General features: G+C 41.3%; 2 protein-coding genes across 3 annotated transcripts in view; one reads left to right on the top strand and one right to left on the bottom strand.

Annotated features, from left to right (window-relative positions):
- Positions 1-793: 793 nt before the first annotated feature.
- drc12 (dynein regulatory complex subunit 12 homolog) lies at positions 794-4,128 on the top strand (the record flags this gene model as incomplete). The annotated part of the gene is made up of 6 exons (XM_079224718.1): positions 794-913; positions 1,001-1,069; positions 2,156-2,275; positions 2,511-2,603; positions 2,689-2,819; positions 4,000-4,128. The coding sequence occupies exons 1-6, from the start codon at positions 865-867 to the stop codon at positions 4,126-4,128; spliced, it is 591 nt and encodes a 196-aa protein (XP_079080844.1). The 5' UTR covers positions 794-864.
- Positions 4,129-10,755: 6,627 nt separating this feature from the next.
- Positions 10,756-22,613, bottom strand: part of grik4 (glutamate receptor, ionotropic, kainate 4) — a gene marked incomplete at both ends in the record, with an annotated part of 146,028 nt that continues 134,170 nt past the window's right edge. The window contains 7 exons of one of the 2 annotated variants that reach the window (XM_079225464.1): positions 10,756-11,145; positions 12,721-12,863; positions 12,997-13,125; positions 13,880-14,105; positions 15,348-15,513; positions 16,011-16,184; positions 17,062-17,171. In XM_079225464.1, coding sequence (XP_079081590.1) covers positions 10,756-11,145; positions 12,721-12,863; positions 12,997-13,125; positions 13,880-14,105; positions 15,348-15,513; positions 16,011-16,184; positions 17,062-17,171 — 1,338 coding nt within the window. The remainder of the gene's footprint in view (positions 11,146-12,720; positions 12,864-12,996; positions 13,126-13,879; positions 14,106-15,347; positions 15,514-16,010; positions 16,185-17,061; positions 17,172-22,613) is intronic. The other variant, XM_079225465.1, reaches the window with a different exon arrangement.

Here is a 22,613-nt window from a genome sequence, read left to right as displayed (position 1 = left end):
TCGGTCACTCACACCCTGCGAGCCGCTCAGCGTTGCAGCTAGCCTCGCTGCCTCTCTCTCTCTGCAGGGACCCACGCAGGCTAATTAGCCGAGCACCAGAGCCGTCTCTGCTCGCCCTCAGCAGGAGGACAATGGCATCGTTTCTTCGACCAGAAGCCTTGTGGACTGGAGTGTGTCCTGTCCTTTTGACAACCCCCAATGTCGTTCCCCTTTTTGTTGTCTGTAGCGGCAGCAGCTCTTTTCGCCTGTGCTGTGTCTTGACGGGAAGTTCAGTGACAGTGCCAGCCCTCCTGTGCGGGCTGACGACAGAGAGCTCTCACCGATGACCGAGAGGAAGTTGCGCTTTAAACGGCGGACGCACACCAGAACAGGGTTGAATAAATAATTGTGGGAATTTAATATTTCCCAGTGTTTTTCTGTTTCCTCCAGTGACGTGTATGCGCGGCCCTTTCCTTTCCTGTACGTCCCCTTCTGTTCGTTTCGTTCTCCTCCCTCTCTCTCTCTCTCTCTCTCTCTCAAAACGACTCCACGCCTTCCTTGTGCGCGTCCACGAACCATGAATGTAGCCGGGCGCGCGCCTCTGCCTGTACAGCATTCATAAAACAGGATGCTGAATGCAGCCCTGGATTCCCCCGCGCGGGCCTTGGTCGCCCCTGACAACAAAGGACGCCTTGACATGTCTTACTGGATGTAAGGATCCAATTACACGTGCCCAAGTCAAGTTGTGATTGGCTGTTACTAAAGTCAATCAACTATCAATCAAGCTGGACAGTTAGTGGCATGGCAACTCACTCAGCAACCAGTGCCCAGCAACAAAGACTCATCCCTGTGTGTTGGTCAGTGAACTCGCAGCTTCAAGCAAACATGCCTCCAAAGAGAAAAACTAAGACCACAAAGAAGAACCCAGAAAAAAGTAACTTTGCTCATGAAATGGTTAACATTGTTGGCTTCTGTGATGCACTTTTCTTTTTTTTTAACAACGTTTACTGTCTTGTTGCAGTTGAAAATGACTTGGAGGCAAAGTATAAACGCAGTGTTCTGGACGTGGCCATCCTACAGGATCACATTGGTGAGCAGCAATTTAAATTGAGTCGCTTCATGATATGTATTGTTTAGGTCAAATTACCCACATCCTTGTTATTCATACAATATATTACATCCAGAGGCAAACGGGTGGTGACTTATCTTGTGTAAAAGCAACAATATCCTAATTAACATTTTAAAAGATCAAGTCCATACTCTAAATGTCTTTTAATTCATGAAATATTAAATATTAAATGTACAATTGTACACAACAGATAAAATCCTCACATTTGCAAAGCAGAAAACGTGTGTTCTATTTTGATCCATATATCCATTATATAATGACTCAGTTATCAAAATAATAACAAATATCAAAAAAATATCTGTTGATCAACTATATTCTGGTTATGTACTTTCTGTCAGTGTGGGCTGTGTCGCTATCAACTTTACCCCCCCCAAAAAAAACTCAAGCCCACGGGCACTCTTTCTACATTTCAAAGGAGGAAAAGTTTTTTTAAATAAATTCATCTGATGGGGAAAGTATTACTTCACAGATAAAGTTGTTATACTGTGGCGGTAAATTCAGTAACGCACTTTGCTTCAGCATGATTTGAGGTACTTGTACTTTACTCGAATATTTCTGTTTTTTCACCTTTCTACTTCAGAAGTAAATATTGTACTTTTTTATATAATCGGGTAAAAAAAATGAATGCATTGTAATCATCAAATAGTTATGTAGTTAACACTTACAGTAATTATGTGATATTAATCCACAAATGTAGTCTAGTCAAAGCAGCCATGTTTCTGCATCAACACTTTCACTGCTGAAAATACTTATAGACTTTTATTTGGGTACGATTTTGAATGCAGGACTTTTACCCGGAATGAAAGAAGTGATGTGATCTGAATACGTCATGCTCCAGTGAAGGGAGTTTGGCACCACCTGTACCACCCAGCACTACATGTTGAAGCATATACTTGAGCATGTTTCACTAACAAGGCTTAAGTTCACCATAGGAATATACTGACAACAGAACTGTATTTGGAGTGTTATTAGGACGTAGAAATAGACAACAAAATTCACAGCTGTTGTGTACATTCATGCATGCATGTGTTTGTTTGATTGCCACAGCCTTACAGTCTGAGTCTGTAAAAATGGTCCAGTCTAATAGAATGGACCTGAGGAGACGCATGAGACACGCGGAGCAGAAGCTGCAGCACGAGAGACAAGACCACAGGGACGTCAACTCTGGTAAGGTACAAACGGGGCACAAATCAACAATTAGCCTTTCTTTTAATAACCTGAGATAAAGCATAGCACCCTGTGGGAGAGAGGACAAGGGGCGTGTTTGCCACGGTTAAGGTAATTCTTGAGGAACAAAAGTCTAATTAGAAGGGTGCCTAAACTGATTGCTGCATTAGCCTAAAACAGTGAATCAGCAATGCAGCAGCTTAATCTGATATCGTTGATGCAAATGTCATTCTAGACCTCAGTCGCCAGTACAAAACCATGCAGACAGAGCTGACCAACAAGGTAAAGAGGATGGAGAAAGAGGTCAGCCAGCTGTCAGAAGAACTTGGTATGAAGACATCTCATTTGAATGTCTCTATCTAAATGAATAAAGACATAAGAGTTCCATTTGGTGTATGTGTTTGTCTGCTTAGTGCTGTGTCAGGATGAACTGAGTAAAGAGAAAAGAGAGCGTGAGCAGCTGGAATGGGAGAAAGATGCCACCATAGCTGACCTGCAACACAAGCTGGACAACATGGAAACAGACTATGAGAAGATCCTGCATGTGAGTTGCAACACAAGCACATGCAAACGTATTCAAAGAAGGCACTGAAGAGGTGAACTGTAACCTGTCCCTTTTAAAGGGCCGCATTGTCCCCATTAACTCTTTTCTAAAGTGACTCCTTGTAGTTTGGTATTATTTTGTGCCTTCTCCATTGCATATGCAGAGCAGATGGCATGGTCGCAAATGGTGGACCAGTCTGAGACCAGTTATACTTAAAGTGACTTAAAGTTGTCACATTAAGGCCTCTATGTCTAGAATTTTTATATGATTGTACCACATTATTGTTAGTCATATTTTCAGATTATCATGATTGCAAGACTTTTTCTTTGTAGAAAAAGGGGTTAATCCTGATAAAAATGTAGTCGTTGTCTAAGGTTTTTTTTTTATTCCAATACATCTATAGGTGAAATTGACACTTACTATCATTACTTTATTGATACAGACAGCCCTCTGCCGGATACAGCTTTATCAAAGCCTCCAGCAGTCCAGCTTTCACCCATCTGTCAAAAGTATTTGGACGCCTAAGCAAAGATGAACATGAAACGTTGCTCCAATAATTTGTTAGGACTTTATGGTGTCACAGAGCCGCAGATCATCAATCAGCAGGTTAACCTGGATGCACACCACTGCATTGTTTACAAAGAGAGGTGAAGTTATCCTGCCAACACAACTGAGAAATCAGTAAAAAAAGGAAGTGATGATCCAAAATGATGCCCAGGAAGGTCTTTTGTGGTTGTGTCAGGGTTCTATTTCCTTGGTCCTACTGTTGCAGAGCTGTTTCAAGCACTGCACACAAATGCTTGAGTTTACAATATAATCTAGGTATAGTATTTTACTTTACACAAGGACAATAAGACGGCATTAAGACCAAATGCATGTATTGTAGGAACAGCTTAGGCAGTAGAATTTTCAACAAGCAGATCTTCAAAGACAATAAGGTCAAGCCTGGAGCCCTGTTATAGTGCTCAGGCTGTGATCACAGAACTATGATTTTAATATGCAATTATCAGTATTTCTCTCCTCCCTTTATGTCACAGAATCTAATTATGCCTTATCTGCATCAGCTCCACTCCTACAACTCATCAGTGTTAAAGGTGGTTAAGAAAGGGGGAATATCAGGTTGGGTGATTTAAAATGAAAATTTTAGCTTGCGTCTCATTTCTACTAATGTTTTCTGCAGGAGAATCTAGACAGTCTGACTTCCCAGCTGTCGGTGGCTCAACAGGGATGGGAGGACAAGAGCACAACCATTCATCAAAATTACAAGGAACTCCTCTCTGAATTTGGCCTGAATGCACGGCACATCTAAAAGACAAATGAAAGCAACTGGTCTTCTCAGTGAGACACATTTGTTAAACGTTGGATCTACAACTCAATTCTATTTGATCAGACTGTTGCATCTGTTTGGTTCAATTAAAAGTGATGTCTGCGACAGCATCAATTTGTATCTCGCAGTTTAGTATGCCTAGCACACGGATGGATGTTTTTATAATATTTTATCAGAGTATTAATAAGACTGAGTTATATGCATGTGTTCACTAGCTCACCATGTGGTGTCTGTAGTGTTGCATAATCCCCACTAGATGTAGCAAATTACTATTTACAGTCGGGGAGCTGGTGGCCAGATATCGTATAGATTAGAGTATTTTTAAATGTTTAAATACATGGTCTGCAATGTTGCTTTTGAGACTAGATATTTCTTAAATCCTATAATAATCCTAAAAGTATGTGATGACAATGCTACCGGAGTGTGAAATGAATGATATGGGATGAGAGAACACTGCACAACAGTAAAGACTAACGTCATCTTAAAAAAGGTAGGTGTGGTAACAAAGAAGGCAATATTGATACCATTTATCTCAGGCTGTGTTTTATGCTGACTCAATGGACCAGAGGTCAAATATGGCAACAGGCAAGAGAAGTAAGGTGAACCTGCACACAATAGATGCAAGAGACTACAATACCATCTCAGCTAAACTGTAGTACTTCTAGACTGCAACAAAACATAAATAATGAGAAAGTAAAATATGAAAAGTAAAGTTCAATATGAGATAGAGTAACAGACAACAACAAGAGAACGGAAAAATAACAGTTAATGATGCAAGAAATATGACATAGCTGCCCAGCATCGATAAAACTGAGTTCTCCCGTGGGGAGCCAGATAAACAGATTTGACTTCCAAGGCTGTCATTTTGTGCATTTTTTTCATTGCCCCGAGCAGTTTCTTTTAGCCTCATCTGTGAGGTAATGAATCATTTACTCCGGATGAAGATAATTCTGTGCTCTAACGACCAATTAACTCAGCAACTCAAGAGGCCTTCATCTGAAAGCCAATATTTTCTCATTCAAACCGCAATCAGTTGCCGCCCTCAGAGGGTGTGTGTTTCTGTTTGTTTAGGGTTGACTGCAGTTGTCCCAGTGCTCAAAATGAGTTAAGCGTAGTGAACCTGCTGGGGAAAAAATTATTATGAGCATGTGTCTTAATATTATTGCACACGTCAAACCTTAACCAGCTATGACGTGCAATAATATTAAGATAATTGTGCTAATTAAGCGAATATGCAAATATGCGAATATATGCAGTGGAGTAGAAGTATAAAGTAGTGAATCAATCCATTACATAGTAAGTAAATACAAAAGGTGTACATGCCCTTTACAGGTATACCAACTAATCGTTAAACATGGGCACCACCAAAAAAGTGTCCATGGTGATTAATTAATTTCTTCTAATTTTAATCTTTCTAATGTTCGTCTGCGGTCATCGATGCATTTGAGACAAATAGTGTTTTATTAGAAAGTGAATTGTGTCTTTGGACCCTTCAGTCTTTGGAACTTTAATCCAAGGTCAACAGTCTTTTTGCACACACATTCAACAAAATTGAGTTTTGTAACGAATTCACGTGGCTCTATGCGGTATCCTGGGTAGTTTGAGGTATCCAAGTGATTGATTTTCACAATAAAGGCTGGCTGCTTTCATTTTTCTGATGAATACCTGACAATGCCTGTTGGCTGATGCAATTCCACTGGAATATGACCGGGCTGTCTACTGCGCCTATTCAGCTTTTGGGTGAATACATAGAGACGGCCTCCAGCTGATGAAACAAGATGCCCACACCGTGATTTCCCATGGAGGCAAGTGCATGAGAGGGATCACATACAAATACACCCACATATGTACACACACACACACACACACACACACACACACACACACACACACACACACACACACACACACACACACACACACACACACACACACACACAAACACACACACACATATGCATTCTAACACACACACACAAAAGGTAATGAATGCTTCCCTATCTGCCGGCCATCGATCAAGGCAGGAATGAATAGTGAGGGAACGAAACACAACATAAATTAAGCTCCATTTTATTTCTCTGAAAGACAAACAATGCCAAGATGTTTTGTTCAGCATGTTCAAAACCAAATGTCAGTGAACAAAAGGCTGTATAACAGCCTTGACAGCATCTCACCTTGGAGATCATTCTTGCACTGATACCTTTAATTCGAGCACGCAACAGCAACAAGCCTTTTTCAATTAATTGCCAGAAAATCAATGGGAAAGCTCTCACTTCAAAATGTGCACCAGTCTCCCTGTGAAGTAACTAGTTTCCACTGATAATCTGTTATGTCTTCGATTTTGGTATCCTTAGATCCAGTGCTCAGTAATGGCTGTTATGGGGCCTATGTTTACATATATGTTGTTAACCTTGGGAAATCTGGCAGGAGAAAGAAACAGTTTGACAAAAGGATGCAGTAAAAATGTGATTAATAGATTTAACAATTGCAATAAGAAAGCAAAATTGTATCTCTATATATAACCAGAGCTATAGAAATATTATGTGAGGCTTAAAATGTATGAATTGTATATGCAAAATGGCAAAAACATTTATTTACAAGCAACTTGCTGATGGGAAAGTCACTCTTCAAATGCATGGGATGTGAGCTGCTAGCGTGGATAAATGCATCAAACTCAGTACACTTTAATTTCTAAATCCTTGCAGAATTAAAATCAACTACAAGGCAATTGGTATTGCTATGTGCTACAACTGGTTAAGCTGGAGGAGTGAAGTAGATTTTCACACACCTCTGCAGGCACTCAATGCTCATCATGAGCTCCATAAATCCAATAGCAGCCAGGCAGTGGTGGGTAGAGATTCACTGAATTTATGGACCTTGAACACCAGAGTCAGAAAGAGACGCACAAGCACGATGACACAGCAGTGACACGCAGGTGGCGGTGAGTGTTTATGTGCTTGCAGCACTCATGTAAGAGGTGTGTGTGCTTTGGATATGCATGTAGGGTGGTGACGCACTGAAGAAAACGTGTCATCTCTAGTGCTGCAGTAGAAAGATTGGGAGACAGGCACTCGGAGGGGAGAGAGAGTGGCAGCCTGAATTAAACTGTAAATCAGATGCATGGTTGTGGTGTGTGTTCACTCACTGTCGTGAGGAGAAATAAATATCCACTGGAAATCACTGGATTGACGGCAGGTGAGAGGATGCTCATGGCACATGATTGAGTTGTTATACTCATTAGCCCGTGTTAGCCTTCCCACCCACACACATTCTCAGCTGTTTAACGAATTCACAAGTGTGCAGACGTTAATTCGGTTATGGGAGATAAATGAGAGGTAGATGCATGAGCTCCTTCTGGTTCACTCAACAATCGCCATGTTTACTCAGCTAGAAACCCATGCATCCTCATACTGCTTCCCTGCATGCTCATTATGTCACAACAAACCAAGTGCACTGTCTGAATATTTCTCCTGTTTGAATATTAAAACTAGAAAAACAAAGTGCACTCAGATGCTATTTAGCATGTCGTGTCTAAACAGCTCAGAAGGTCTATACATCAGAGTAAAGAAGAGACAAAAAGCAGAACCCCACAGGATAAAGGTTGTTTTTGGAAATGTATTTATAATGGAATAAAAATGTCAACATAAGAAAATAAAGTAGATAAAATATAGCAGCCAAACCTTGCCATCTCTCTCAGTAGTCTCCCAGCAAAGGTCTCTCACTGTTTCAGTGGGATTTGTTTTAATTCTTACTCCACTGCTCTCTAGGCCTTCAAGGTAATTGGCAATCTCATTCCAACTACGCTTGATTTAGCGGCCGTGTAAATGTTTTTGGTGTTCAAGAGGTTAGCATCGGGTGCAGCGAGAGGCTTTGTACTCTCATGAGTTTCTTAGTGACATTCAGCAAATGGATAGGAACTTCTTTTACAAAACTGGAAATGAAATGTGGGTCTTTTTTTTCTTTGTTATGTTCCTGGCAAATTGCCTTTAACAAGTTATTATACAAAGAAATATAGAAAGTTAACACAATCTGTGTCCGAGCCCATATGTGTCTAAATGTCATGTGTGTCCATATAAACATAATACACAAGAGGTATGGACCTCTCCATTCTATTAACATAATCAACTTGTTTCTCCTGTAATTAAAACACTTCGGACTATTACTTGGGAACCCTGTTAGTCATACTGTATTTACACACCATCTGTGGGGCATTAATAGTTCATTACTTGAGGATTAGGGGGATTGGCACTATTGGCGCTTCAGCAGATGATGACGTAATGCCACTGCGACTCCCACTCATTTCTTTTCTGTGGCAAATCATGCAGATTCAATGCTGTTTCAAACACCAATGTTTTCTTGTGGGAGTTCAGACAAACTGCAGAACCAAATTGAAATGCCATCTGAAGTCCTGAGACACTTTCCAGAAATGTGACGAAAAAAAACTTAAATTGAAATTCCACTTATTTATGAAACCAGTCACCCAGTCGCTCAGAACCATCAATTAACTAAGAACTCTAAGCCCTTTTTCTTTCAGATCTTATGAGGACTTATCAGTTTCATCCAAATGTGAAGCGGATGCTGAAATGTCAGGCAGATTTTGTCATAGTGGTAACTTATTTATGTTTTTTTCTTTTCAGGGGTTGTATTCTTTTCTTTTATGGATGTTTGAAAAAAAGGTTTTTATTGTTACTAGTTTATTCTTCCTTTTTTTGTATGGTAAGATTTACAGGGCTGCTGGACCATTCAGGAATTTGAATAGATGTCTGTTGGCTTGTTAATGTGTCACAGAGAGAGACGGGATTGGAGGTTTGGATTTGTGTGGAGGTCCTGTGATCTATTTCGATTTAGTGACATGTCAGAACAATGAAGTGTGACCTATTGACAATAACGTGAAAAACCAAACATTGTGGATGGTCAATGGGTCGGACACCTCAATTGAACATTCAGAAATAAACTGGTGGCTTAATTCTGAGGAACTGTTACTGACAAAACCTGATGGGCAGATTTACATTGATGGACGCATCAGACATCAAAAAGCAGGTGAATGACCATTGATTCCCACAGTGCAACAGTCAGGCTATCATCCAGTTTCACCTTCAAACCAGTCGGTTCAATGGGAAAATACAGTGTGTCAACAATCTATGCAGAAAGTAGCCTAAGACTCATGTTGCTGGTGGTGTGTTCTTGTTGTTTCACTTTGGAAGGAATGGTTGTTATAATGCAAGTAAAGACAACTATTCTTTCCATCAATACAACCACATTGAATGAATACATTCAGTCTTTCAGTTATGTTCTTTATCAGTTAGCATTAAGCACCTGACTCTTAAAGACCTGATTAATGTACTTAAAGTTTGGTCATATGGTGGTAAGTAAGAAAATATCAGAGAGCATCTTGGCAGATTTGAAATGAAATACTCCTCGAAGCGGTGTGTTCAACATCACATTCAGTAAAAGTTTAACTGCCTTGACATTTGAGAAGGATTTGAATCAAATGCAGATATAAAACACGTTGCTTTACCAGGGTCTTCATGTTTTCAGTTTGTCTTGATATAAGATGATATCACATACACTGGCTTGTCCTTGTAAAACCTGGATCGTTATAGAATATGCCTTGAATCTTTTACAGACTGCACAGGAGACTGTGTGTATATTTTAAGTGAGAGAGCATAAAAAGGACAGGTCATAAGACAATACATTTGTCATAGTGTCAAAAGACAGATGATGGAGAAAGTAATGTCAATACAGAGAGGAGGAAGGGAAATGATGGATGTCTTCGTGTGTGTAGCCATCATGTTTTTAAGCAGGTATTCGAAACAGGAAATCGTTGTTCCAGCTACTCAGCAACCACTTTAGCAACTAATCACACATGAGCACCTTCCAACACCTCTGGACACGCATCGCTGTCTTTCAGAGATACCAACAGTTAAAACATGTTTTAATAGAATATCACTACTATAAAAGAAGTCTGTGTGTCTGTATGTCGCTGTTTATTTGTTTTCTAGGTTCTGTTGAATTTGTTGTTTTCTCAAGGCTGTGGTGCTTTCTTCCGCCACAAGATAATACTTGTGGTTTTTGGCACTTTCAAAATAAAAGGATTTGAAGATGAGCTCTCATTAGTCTGTTCATCTTTGCAGCTCTTCAGAGGCAATATACGTTCATACAGTAAATTGTCAGATAAAACTTGTTGAAAGTTTTTTTTTCTAAGAACAATAGAATAACAATATTCAGTACTGATAATCCAACAGAGGACAGAAATAATTTAAAAAGGGGGGAAAAAAACAGCACATGATAAATGACTGAAAATACTGCATAGTACAAATACCCCGTAGCTGTTTTTGTTCGTCCTGTTTGACTTCGTACAGAGGGCCAAAACGGACAGACCATCACGAGACAGACTCATCAGTTTCTCCTATGGCCAAGGAAAAAAAATCACCCACAGAGACTCCAAAACTAACGACAGGCGTTTTCCTCGAGGGCAAGACAAAGTTCACAGCACCGTCCTGCCCTGTAAAATCAAGCTGCGAATGGCTGAATTAAAATACAACGTGATCTTTGATCCCTGGAAAGTAGAGAGGTGGACGTTGGGACAGTCAGTCCTGTTGTAATGCGTTATTCAGGTTCACTGCTATTTGTGGTCTTGTCCCACTCTATGCTCTCCTCACTGTGTGTGGGCGAAGGGAGGGCCCCGGTGGCCCCTGCAGGACGCAGCCTCAATCCCTGGAAGCGCCGGCACTCGGGGCAAATGCGGATGTGGCTGCACCCCCTCGCAACCAGGGCGGCTTCCTGTGCCAGTCTGTGGGAAAGGGGTTCGGGCAGTCCGGTGCCTCCGCACAGCTTGCCGTTGCTGAGGCTCGCGGCGGCAGCTCGCGCGCGTCGCTCCTCCAGGGGTAAGGGTCGCGGCCGCAGCATCGAAGACGACCGCCTGCGCCTCACCTGCAGGCTGTCGCGACACATGACGATCCCATGGAGCTCACGCAGCATCTCCTCACACACTGACTGCTGCACACAAACAGGGAGAAAAAGATAGGGGAGGGGGGGATCACAGACACACAACATACATTTCATATATGTATTATCATAATCAGTGTACAGTGACAGAGAGATGGCTGGTGTAGCTTTAACAACCATCACTAAAAATAACAACAACGAGTCTGTATGTCTGAACAGTTTTCAGACATACAGACACGTTACTCACACATTTTATCTCCTGGTCTGATGATGGAGTGCTCCACCACTGGGTATCTACACTATGTAAACTCAAATAATGATGACAGACATGCTTCTGCAGCTCTAGTGAAAGACACAAGAGACTAATTACCGATCCACACATGCTGCACATGAGCACAGTAACAAAACAGATAGAGACAGGCATCTATACAGACACACACAGGTGTAAACCTCCACGCACGCACACACACATTTATACACACATACACTCACACAGGGTTTTCAAGTTATTCCAATAAAGTCCAATAAATCTATGCTTCTCAAAAAAGAAGAAATCACATGAGTTTTTTGACTTTCACATTCTGAATGTTTATTGAATTAAATCACAGCGTGGAGTCCATTTGAAAAGACAATTATCAGGTTCTTTCAAGGAATCACATCAAAAATAATTTTAACATTGCATGCACATCTTTATCTACTCAACAATTTCTTAGTGAAAAGCGTCACCGCCTCAAGAATAGCCTGGCAGAGCTCCTTCACTACCAGAACTGAATTTTCTGAAAAGTGGCTTTTGTCCGGATGAAAATGCCTCTCTGAGGAGTTCTGTGACTAGACTGGACAAACTCCTCATATTTTCTTCTAGTCCCCACTCCAGACGAAGCTACATTCAAATGATTATGATTATATATATATATATATATATATATATATATATATATATATATATATATATATATATATATATATATATATATATTCGGAATATAATCATCGCAATGTCTGTGTGACTTTTACAGTGAAAAATACCTATAGTTGCTTTAAAAAATAAATAAATATGTTAAGTAGAAATCTTTCATTTAAAAACAGATCCTTCCTTCTACCTTCCACATCTGGCTGATGGTCACAACTAGTCAATTACAATCCAACATTCAGCTTTGATGGAATTAATGACCTGGTGTCTGAAAATTGGATTTTGAGAAAAGATGTGCATACAATGCCAATCATCTTTTATGTAAAAAGAGGATTGGATTAAGGCTAAAAGACAACAACCAGAATATATTTTCATGAGTCAACTCTCATAAGCATCTATTCACCACCGATAAGATTGATTTACATTCAATACTCTGTATTACGTATGATATTCTATGAAATATATATGTTTGTGTCTTCCACTACTATAAATAGAACATAATCCATATATGTATGTACTCTGAGTACGTGAGGTATATCTTTGGTTTTGTGCTGGTGTCCGGCTGGACGGAGGAAGGTTGGGTGTCAAGTGAAGACGTGCCCAGAGGAAGACAAAGACGCTTACTACACTTCCTGTCAAAGCTGTGCACTGTGGGAAAGCCTAGCAGCTCCCCGAGGAGGAAGGTACCAGGGAGTGGAGAGGGAGACAAAGCAGACGCAGGTTAGATAGCCCTCTCTCACCTCGTTTCCTGGTGCCTGTCTTAACATCCAGACAAACTCCAGCACTGCCATGAAGATAGCCACCAGCAGGCCACACACTAGCACCACAAAGATACCGCCGATGTTCTCCATGCCCAGACCTGGTGACAACAGAATATGGCAGTAGAAATCAGAGATGACGAGAAAAGGGAGGCCAAGAAACTGAAATATTCTTCCAAAATCACAGTCTGACAAGCTGAAGAACAAGCAGACGAGGATTAACCGGCGACAAACCTTTGGCACGGTGGTCCTCTTCCTTTGGACACTTGCCACCATCCCACCACTTCCTCTTGAGGATCTCCAGACGATTGTCCTCCTGCATTTTGAGGATGGCCAGGTCAAACTCATCACGGTACACTGACCCTGAAGGGAAGAAAGGGGCAGAGCTCAAACCTGCCCAGTGCAAAAACAACTCCTGACAAGGTATTTCAACCTAAAACTGAACCTTCAGATAGAGAATCTCTACTTTATTTTGCAGTCCAAACACACTCACGCTGTTAAATCAAATCAAATTTTCATGACTTTTTCTTCTGATTTGCTGCGGTGAAGTCATGTCCCTCCATTTGAAAACACCTTGTTTCATCCAAAAATATGATTTCAAATAAGAGATTAAAGGGTTTACTTGGAGTTCACAGTATGCGGTACAGAAGGTCAGCCACTAAAGAGTGGGTTTATCTACCCTCTGAAGATTTAAGGAATTTAAATTAATCTTGTTTACTTTAAGGTGTGTCCCCCCCCCTCCTTTGAGATCAAAGTGTAAGTAAACTCTGTGTTTATACTCTCAGAGCAGCAAGCGAGTCGTACAGCAACACTTCCACAATCTAAAGAAACAATATTTCAAATTCTCTTTCTCTTATCCTCACTCTCCCATCACAGCTAATGGTTCTACTTTGCTGAAGCTTTCTCATCTAACTTTCCAATGCAGTGCTAATAATGCCCGTGCTCTTCATTACCCCTTCTTAGCTTCAGTGTATCTCAGCAAAACATCAGCTGTCCTTTGCTGCCTTGATGTTACACTGCACTTCCTCCCCCCCCCTTCTTTTCCAAGTCTTCTCATTTTCTCTTCTCTTACTTTTAATTCTTCTTTCCCCCAATTTAATTCTCCCTCCTCACTTACCGGGCGGCATGCCGATGCCGTAGCCCTTGGTGTCCAGCAGCCCTCCAATCTGAGTCAGGTTGCAGTTCCTCTGGCGGTAGTACTCATTCATGGTGCTCTCTAGCAAGTAAGCATAGTTGGAGTTGAGGACACGGGCGATGCCCTCCTCCGTGCTCTTTACAAACACACTGGGCTGCTTTGAGTGCATGAAGTTCCACATACGCTGGTAGGTCTGGTAGCGAGAGTTCTGCAGAGCGGCGGGACACAAGAAACAGAGAAACAGACACATTTAGTTCATCAGTCGCAGATACATCATTTCTCAGTTTTGCAGAAGTAGAGATTGGTTTTCATCCGTCATTCTTTCTCATTTTCTTGACTGATGGATTTATTCAAATTCTCTGAGAGGTTTGCCGCAGTAAAATGGGAAGGTGTTTTCTTTAGCAGATCTTTTAAATAGCTTCAAAGTTTAGAATACAATCTTCACTTAACATCTCAACCTGTATTTTCTCTTGGCCTGTCTTCTTTTAGCTATTCAAGGTCCATTGGACGTGAAAGCACAAAAAAGACAATGCTAATGAATCTCTTCCCTCCACATCATGCTTCTCTGTCCTTCTCCCTGCTTTCCACTCTTACTCTGTTACTTACCCTGTCTCTCATTCTTTTTCTCCCTCTCTCTGAGGTAAGCCTGAACTGGCCATCTGGCAGACCAGGCTCTCTTGTCTAAATTGACACTGGGCCGGTGATGATGACAGAGGGACATGCCAATCGGTCTGTATCAGTCCTGACCCCATATACTCTATATGAATATGTCTTTTGCGCTTTGAGCTGAGAGATTATGTCCTGCCAAGTGGAGAGCGGAGAATTGTCCTCAGTGTTTGACAAATATTTGCAAGTAGCCCCATGGCCCCTTAGGTGGCTACTTTTTCACACTGGCTGGCTATTCCATATCCTGGAAAGCCCTGTTCATCACAGTGGAGTATACTATTAGCAACGCCACTTTTTGAAAGAATTTATCATGTCTCCACTCTCTGATCTTCCTCGATTCCCTGATAGATCCCTTTAGTATTTTTCAGGAGGGGAACGGTTGCTATGGCCTAGATAGTCAGGGACGAGCGAGGGTGGGTGGTATGTGATCGATGTTGGTGGGCTGATCTGGGCCAAAATGCCAGGGCAGACTTTTTGTCCCAGTCCAGCCCTACTCTGAGGTCAAATCTTGAGAAGATGAAAGAGGATACGGTGTGTCTCTTTTAAGGACCGGGACAGTTCCCAATCTCCCTGAAGATAAGGATATTGAATATTTGTGGCAAGGATCAGACAGAAAAGAGATACAACTGTTGGTTGGTGGAAAAAGACAGGAAGGACAGGAGGGTGATGAAGAGGATAACATCACTGATGGCCCACTGATCGCTTCAGGCTCTTGAGTCTTTGGCCATATGTGTGGCTCTGAATAACCAAGCAATTATATGCAATGACATGAGTAACCTCTGACCTGGAAGAAGGTCATTGTGGATCCTCCGTGCATGGTGCCGTACTCTATCGCTGTCTGATCTGCCAGGTCGTCTACTGACTCTATCGGCACCTCCATCCTCTGGACTGTTAGGAAGGCAGCCAGGTTAGCAGTGTAGGATGAGATGATGATTAATGTGAAGGCCCACCTATGGAGAAAAGGCAGCAGACAAGAACATGTATTCACCTTTAAAAGTATGCAAATGGTGAAGCTGGGGTATGAAGATGGATCGTCTGGGAGAAAGTAAAAGGATAAAATATCTGCGCGCCTGAGAGATGAAGACCTTGCAGGATTTTCAGTCATTGACGGTGTGGATGCATGAATGGGTGGGTATGTATGAAGGAAGGTGACAATGCTCAGTTTGAATAAAAGGAAGTTATGTTTTAGTTGCAATGGCAGATATACACAGACAAATAGTCCCACATATACAGATGCACAAATCCCTATCTCCTCTTGAAAACCGGTGTCCAGGAAACCAGGAATGAAGCTTCAAATTCACAATAAAGATAAAATGCATTCCATGATGACTCAATATGCACAACATTAATACAGAACAGAGTTGAATGGTTGTATACCTCAGTGGATGTGAAAGCTGAAAACATGGAGATGCACTAATGTTTGTGTGTCTCTGTCGCCAATACTGACCACACTCCGCTGACACAACGTGTTGACAGAGCTCTTGGAGCAATGGTGGATCCTTGCTGCATGAAGCCTCCGACAGGAAACCAGAAACTGTTGCCCAGTGAGTACTGGTTAATTAGCAGGTTACAGCGACCCTTAAGACACGGGTGGGGGTTGTACCATTCATAAGGAGTCAATCTGGGGAAATGAGACAATGGGGTTAGACAACAGAGCGAGTCATACAGCCAACAACGGTGTAAATCAAAGTTGGATTAAGTATTCAGACGAGAACAAAACTCAAGAGGTAGAGAGGAGCAGGCGGAATGGAGAAAGAAAGGGAGAGACAGACACAGAGCTAAACAACTCTAACAGTCAACTGAGCACAAAGTCACCGTCTCTGGAGAGACGCAACCTGCTTTTCATTCCCTGTGTGCTGGTGAAGGTAACACCAACACAGCAATATAATTGGTATGTTCAAATGGTGCTGCTTGTAGCTAAAGTTATCAGACAGCTTTGTTGTGTACAAACAGTGTCTGTTTCAAAACTAAGGCATAATCTCCTTCTGATCTGTTAAAATTAACATTAAGCAAAGTTCAGCAAAACCAAAAAGTAGAAATTAAATATATTGTTATGCTCCCATCACTCAATTGAATTACAGTAAACCACCCACTGAACTTGTTTCCCCACAGGTAATACATCTACCTGTCTGTGGACTGATAATTTGATTCCAGTAGGTGTTGCATAAGATATTAATTTGCATTTTTTTAATAAGGTTTCTTCTTAACATTGTAATTTAATAAGAGTTCCCTCCTTGACCAGCAGGGGCCAGTATGATGCTGGGGACGCACCACTGGGGTGAGAACATCTCTTTCTACCAGGATGTGGATGATAGACTAGAGAGATAGAGACTGAAGAAAGGCAAGAGAACAAACACCTGTATCTCCTCTGTATAACCCCCAAACTAACTTTTTGTGGTCTCTCTCTGTTCTCTCTCTCTCTCTCTCTCTCTCTCTCTCTCTCTCTCTCTGTCTCTCTCTCTCTCTCTCTCTCTCTCTCTCTCTTGTGATCTCTTTACCTGGCCACCAGAAAGAGGATGCAGCTGACAGCCAAATAGGCCAGAAGCATGAAGAGCCAGACACCAGGGGAGAAGGGATCCAGGAAGGAGAAGTAGCCTGGCCTTCGTCCCTGAAACACCCAGACACATAAAAACATTCAGTACAATGGTTAAAATCATTAAAGCCTGCACAGACTGCCACCACTTTGATCCCATGTTCAATTCACACGAGCCAACTCAACAAGGGCTTTTCCTGAACAAGAGGTTAAATGCTTAATTGGAAAGGTCAAGATTAACTAATTAGCATACGAAAACAAACACATATCTAAATCTCTATCATCTCCCTTACAAAGTGAGAATTTCAGTGTTGATTATTTGGCCCCTGGCTCAATTTGGTCAACATTTACTGCCGCTTCTGCAATTAGGAAAAGTGGAAAAAGGTCACTGGGACAGTAAATAAAGGCATTTTGGTATGATAAGCCTAGAATTCCCTGTCCTAAACTGATAACAATATAATTATATGAATCTCATTTGCATGTAAACATTCAGATCAACATTGTATGAAAGCACAAACTCAGTCTCCCATGAATTGTCAACAGAGTGGCACGGGTATATTTATAAACCAACACAGATAAGAGGTATAATTTCCTAGATTCTGGCACTGAAAAAACAAACTGAATCAACGGACTATTTTCTAACTGTTTCCTATTAATTGGTATAAAGTATATGCTTTTATGTGCAATTACATCCGATACAGTATTAGGTCAAATCATCAGAGAACCATTAGAGGTCAAAACAGTCATCCTTTGCACTCTCCACAAGGTTGCATGCAATAGAGAGAGAAAGGTCAAATTATTATGTAAACCATTACAGCTACATTAAACCAAAATTCATCTCTGTGACCTATTGACTGTATGTATGACTGGGAGCGTATAGCGTCCCAGCTTGGAGAAAAAAAAAGGAAAGAGATTAATAGCTTTGGCTTGAACAGCGGTCATGAAGCAGCTATGGGCTGTTATATATCGGTTTGGATTGGTAACCAGTGGAAGAGGAGATAAAGTGGCTAAGATAGGGTTGGCAGCCAGCAGGCCAATGGGAATATAGGGGCTAATTCCTGATGTTTAATTTCTAGCACCAACCGCTATGGTCCTCTAAATGAAACCAATTACTGGTGATTGTGTGAGTTTATTGCATGCTTATGTTTCTTATGTGCATGTTTAGCCTATAGCCTAGCTGACCAAACACTCAGCAAGGGAATATTAGCCATTTACACACATATCCACCATCTGTTAATGACTATGAAATGGAGGTGGTTGTCGGGGCCAGTAACACATAGTTTAGTGAGGGTGAGAATATTTTTGCATGATTCAAATCAGCCTGCCAGTCTTAATGTCTGTCTGTCTATCTATAGAGTGTAATGCGTATGATGATGAAGATGATGATGACAGCTGTTTCAAAATAGAATAGTGGAGTGGTGAAACACGCAATGGCAAATTCAGAAGTAGTAGTACAATGAGTATAACTGCCAAGCTGCCTCTTGTTGCCACTGGCATTATTGGGGTAACAGCAGTATGTGCTGACATGAGTCCTCATGTTTGCTGGTCCAGTTTGGTGCATGCTGAGCCAGTGTTTTTGTTAAATGCTTGCCCCGCGTGTACACATCTTTAAGCTCCCACCAAGGTGCTATTAATAAAATGAATAGATCCGCAGAGATACGGTTAGTGGAGATGTGGAGAGGTGAAGGTGCAGAAGAGCAAAGCAGAAATAGAGACAGAGAGAAATGTAGGAGGAGAGAAATAAATAAAAAAAGGACAACAGTGGTATATGTTGTGGTATAACATGTGTGCTTAAACATTTAAAGACAATGTTTTCAGGAGTTGGAAGGGAAATTATCCATGGTGAGGCTGCAAGAGGCACACTAATGAGTACGACATTCCGATAAATTGGGCACTGCACAAAATGCATGAAAAATATGTGTGGATGTATCCACAATGTGTCAGGATAGTTTCCTGGAAACATTATTTTCCATTTTACAAACATTGTAGGGTCCTTAAAGTCTAACTTCACCCCCAGGTCTGGGCCTAATTCCATCCACTGCATAACTTTGAAAAATGCAAAAAAGTAAACCTATGAATGTATAAAGAGAACTGGATACGGCGTCCAAGGCGCTGCACCGTTAATTCCTATAAAAGTTGCTTAGTGGTGCATGAAGAAAAAACGTCAGATTTAAGATATAATTACCTGAATTCTTCTACATTATGGAGACCATAGAGCATGCGCACTAGCGTTTTCTATAATCCCATCTCCTAACACTGAGTCCAGCCTTGTTCTCCAGCTCGTTCAAAGACAGAAAATAACTCTTTTTTAATTTTTTTTTAATCTCATTTAACAACTTTTAGAACCTAATGATTTAAACAAGGGCTGTGCAAGTGTTCATGTTGATTTACCTCAACAACAACAAAAATACACTGAGTTACAAATCTCTCTTTCCCAATATAAGTCAATGGGGAAAAAAGTATTTTTATAGTGCTATGACATGGCAAAAAGACAAGCATTACACCCTGCGGTCCTTCCGCCTCTGTCCCGGCCGCTGGGAGACTACTTTACTGGGGGGAGAGTGGGCAGGTTTAAATTGGCTTTCCCACAGCTTCCTAAATTGCAGTACAGTAAGTGCACGACTGAATCCTTGTTTAAGTGGAGGTGGCTCATAGACAGACTGACAGACTCCTGTTTCTTGTTATGTAAAGACATTATGACACACTGTGTGACAAGGAGGGAGTCCATGCAAGGTTATACTTAAATCAAACATCATTTACTAAAAATAATAAAAACACAAAACCAACAATGGAGTGGGTAGATCCAACACATTCTCACTCCCAACTCGGAGGCAACTAAAACCACTTAGTTAGGTTTATGAAAAGAGCATGGTTAACGTTAACTTTAGTTCCACTTGCGTCACTAGTAAGTGACTAACGACTCACGTGACTAACGACTCACGCGACTAACGCATCACGTCACTAACGACTCACATGACTAACGAATCACGGGACTAACGACTCAAGTTACAAGTTGGCAAAGTGTACTTTACTTTAGTTTTGTTTGGGATACAAACACCTCTCTCCTACACCCCTTCAAGGTGGCGGGTCTCCATTGAATTTGGGATCAAGTGATCGAGGAACAAGGAGAGAGGAGTCAAGGAGGGATATTTGGATTGGCACAGGGGCCAGCATTTAGCGGTCAAGGGCCCAGGTGAGCCAAATCAGCTGAAAACCCTCCCGTGTCAAGACAAGGCAAGGCAAGGCACGTTTATTTGTATAGCACATTTCAACAACAAGGCGATTCAAAGTGCTTCACATAAAACCATTAAAAGCATCAAAACATAATGCAGATTTAAAAACAGTTAAGAAAACATTAAAACAGTAAAACATTAAAACAGTCAAAAAACTAAATAAAAGTAGAAAAAGCAACTTAAAAATAAAAGTTGAATAAAAGTTGCAGTGCAATTTAAGAAATAAAATGCAGTAGTGAGATGCAGCAATTGAATCTGGTTCAATTAAAGGCAGCAGCAAACAGAAAAGTCTTCAATGTGGACTTAAAGGAGCTGAGGGTCTCAGCAGACCTGCAGCTTTCAGGGACCTTGTTCCAGATATGTGGAGCAGAAAAGCTGAACGCTGCTTCTCCATGTTTAGTTCTGACTCTTGGAACAGAAAGTAGACCCGTCCCAGACGACCCGAGTGGCCGGGATGGTTCATAATGTAGCAGCAGATCACAAACATACTTATGCCCTAAACCATTCAGTGCTTTAAAAACCAGCAGCAGGATTTTAAAGTCAATTCTTTGTTTGACAGGGAGACAGTGCAAAGACCTCAGAACTGGAGTGATGTGATCCACTTTCCTGGTCTTAGTGAGGACTCGAGCTGCAGCGTTCTGAATCAGCTGCAGCTTTCTGATTGACTTTTTACAGAGGCCTGTGAACACACCGTAACAGTAGTCAAGTCCACTGAAGATAAATGCATGGACAAGTTTCTCCAGATCCTGTTGAGACATAAGTCCTCTAACCCTTGATATATTCTTCAGGTGATAGTAGGCTGATTTTGTAATTGTCTTGATATGGCTGTTCAGGTTGAGGTCTGAATCCATAACTACACCTAGATTTCTGGCTTTGTTTGAGGTTTTTAACATTAGTGATTGAAGCTGAGCACTAACTTTCAATCGTTCGTCCTTGGGACCAAAAACAATTACTTCTGTTTTATCTTGATTTAATTGAAGAAAATTCTGGCACATCCAGTTATTGATTTCTTCAATGCATTTAGCCAGCCTTTGTATGGGACTATAGTCCCCTGGTGATATAGTTATGTAGAGTTGTGTGTCATCTGCATAATTATGATAACACACTTTGTTGTTTTTCATAATCTGAGCCAGTGGAAGCATGTAGATGTTGAACAGAAGAGGCCCCAGTATTGAACCTTGGGGAACACCACGTCATCCTAGTCAGCTCTGATGTGTAATTAGCTACCGACACAAAGTATTGTCGGTCCTTCAAGTAGGATTCAAACCAGTTAAGTGCTGCGCCAGAGAGTCCTACCCAGACTTTCAGTCTGTCTAGTAGTATGTCATGATCAACCGTGTCGAATGCAGCACTGAGATCCAGTAATACTAAGACTGAGGTTCTGCCACTGCCTGTGTTTAAGTGGATGTCGTTGACATCCACTTAAACCTTAACAACCTTAACCTAACAAGAGCAGTTTCAGTACTGTGGTGCTGACGAATGCCGGACTGGAAGACATCGAAACAGTTATTTTCGGCCAAGAAGTTGTTCAGCTGTTGAAAAACCGCTTTTTCCATTATTTTACTTAAGAATGGGAGGTTTGATATTGGTCTATAGTTTTTCAATATTTCGGGGTCTAAACTAGCCTTCTTTAGAAGTGGTTTAATAACTGCAGTTTTTAGGGCTTGTGGGAAGACACCTGAGAGAAGGGATGTGTTTACAATTTGTAAAAGATCAGCGGTCATGCAGTGTGAAATATTTTTGAAAAAGTGTGTTGGTAGAATATCCAAGCAGCAGGAGCATGTGTTCAGATGTTGTATAATGTCTTCTAGGCTTCTTTGGTTAATTGAGTGAAATTGTGTCATGATATTTGAATGGATGCTATTTAAAGATGGGGACAACACATATCCTGTGGTTGGTGTGGAGCCACCGACTGCTTGTCTAATTTTCTGAATTTTATCAGCAAAATAGGAGGCAAATTGATTGCATGCCCAGGTGGATTGGAGCGTAGCCGTTACCGACACCGGAGGGTTTGTTAGCCTGTCCACGGTAGCAAATAAGGCGCGTGTATTGTTTTTGTTTTTGGTTATGATGTCAGAGAAGAAGGCCTGTCTTGCATTTCTAAGTTCCAAATTATAATTGTGAAGTCTCTCTTTATAGATACCACAGTGAACCTGGAGATTAGTTTTTCGCCACCTGTGTTCAGCTTTCCAACACTCTCTTTTCTCTATTCTGACCAGTGTGGCATTTCTCCAAGGGGATCTTTTCTTACCCGAGACAACCTTCACCTTAGTGGGTGCAATGG

This window comes from Taurulus bubalis (assembly GCF_910589615.1).
Source record: "Taurulus bubalis genome assembly, chromosome: 10".
Classification (NCBI taxonomy): domain Eukaryota; kingdom Metazoa; phylum Chordata; class Actinopteri; order Perciformes; family Cottidae; genus Taurulus; species Taurulus bubalis.
The sequence above is the reverse complement of the archived record's forward strand: the minus strand, read 5'-3'. Positions and strand labels throughout refer to the sequence as shown.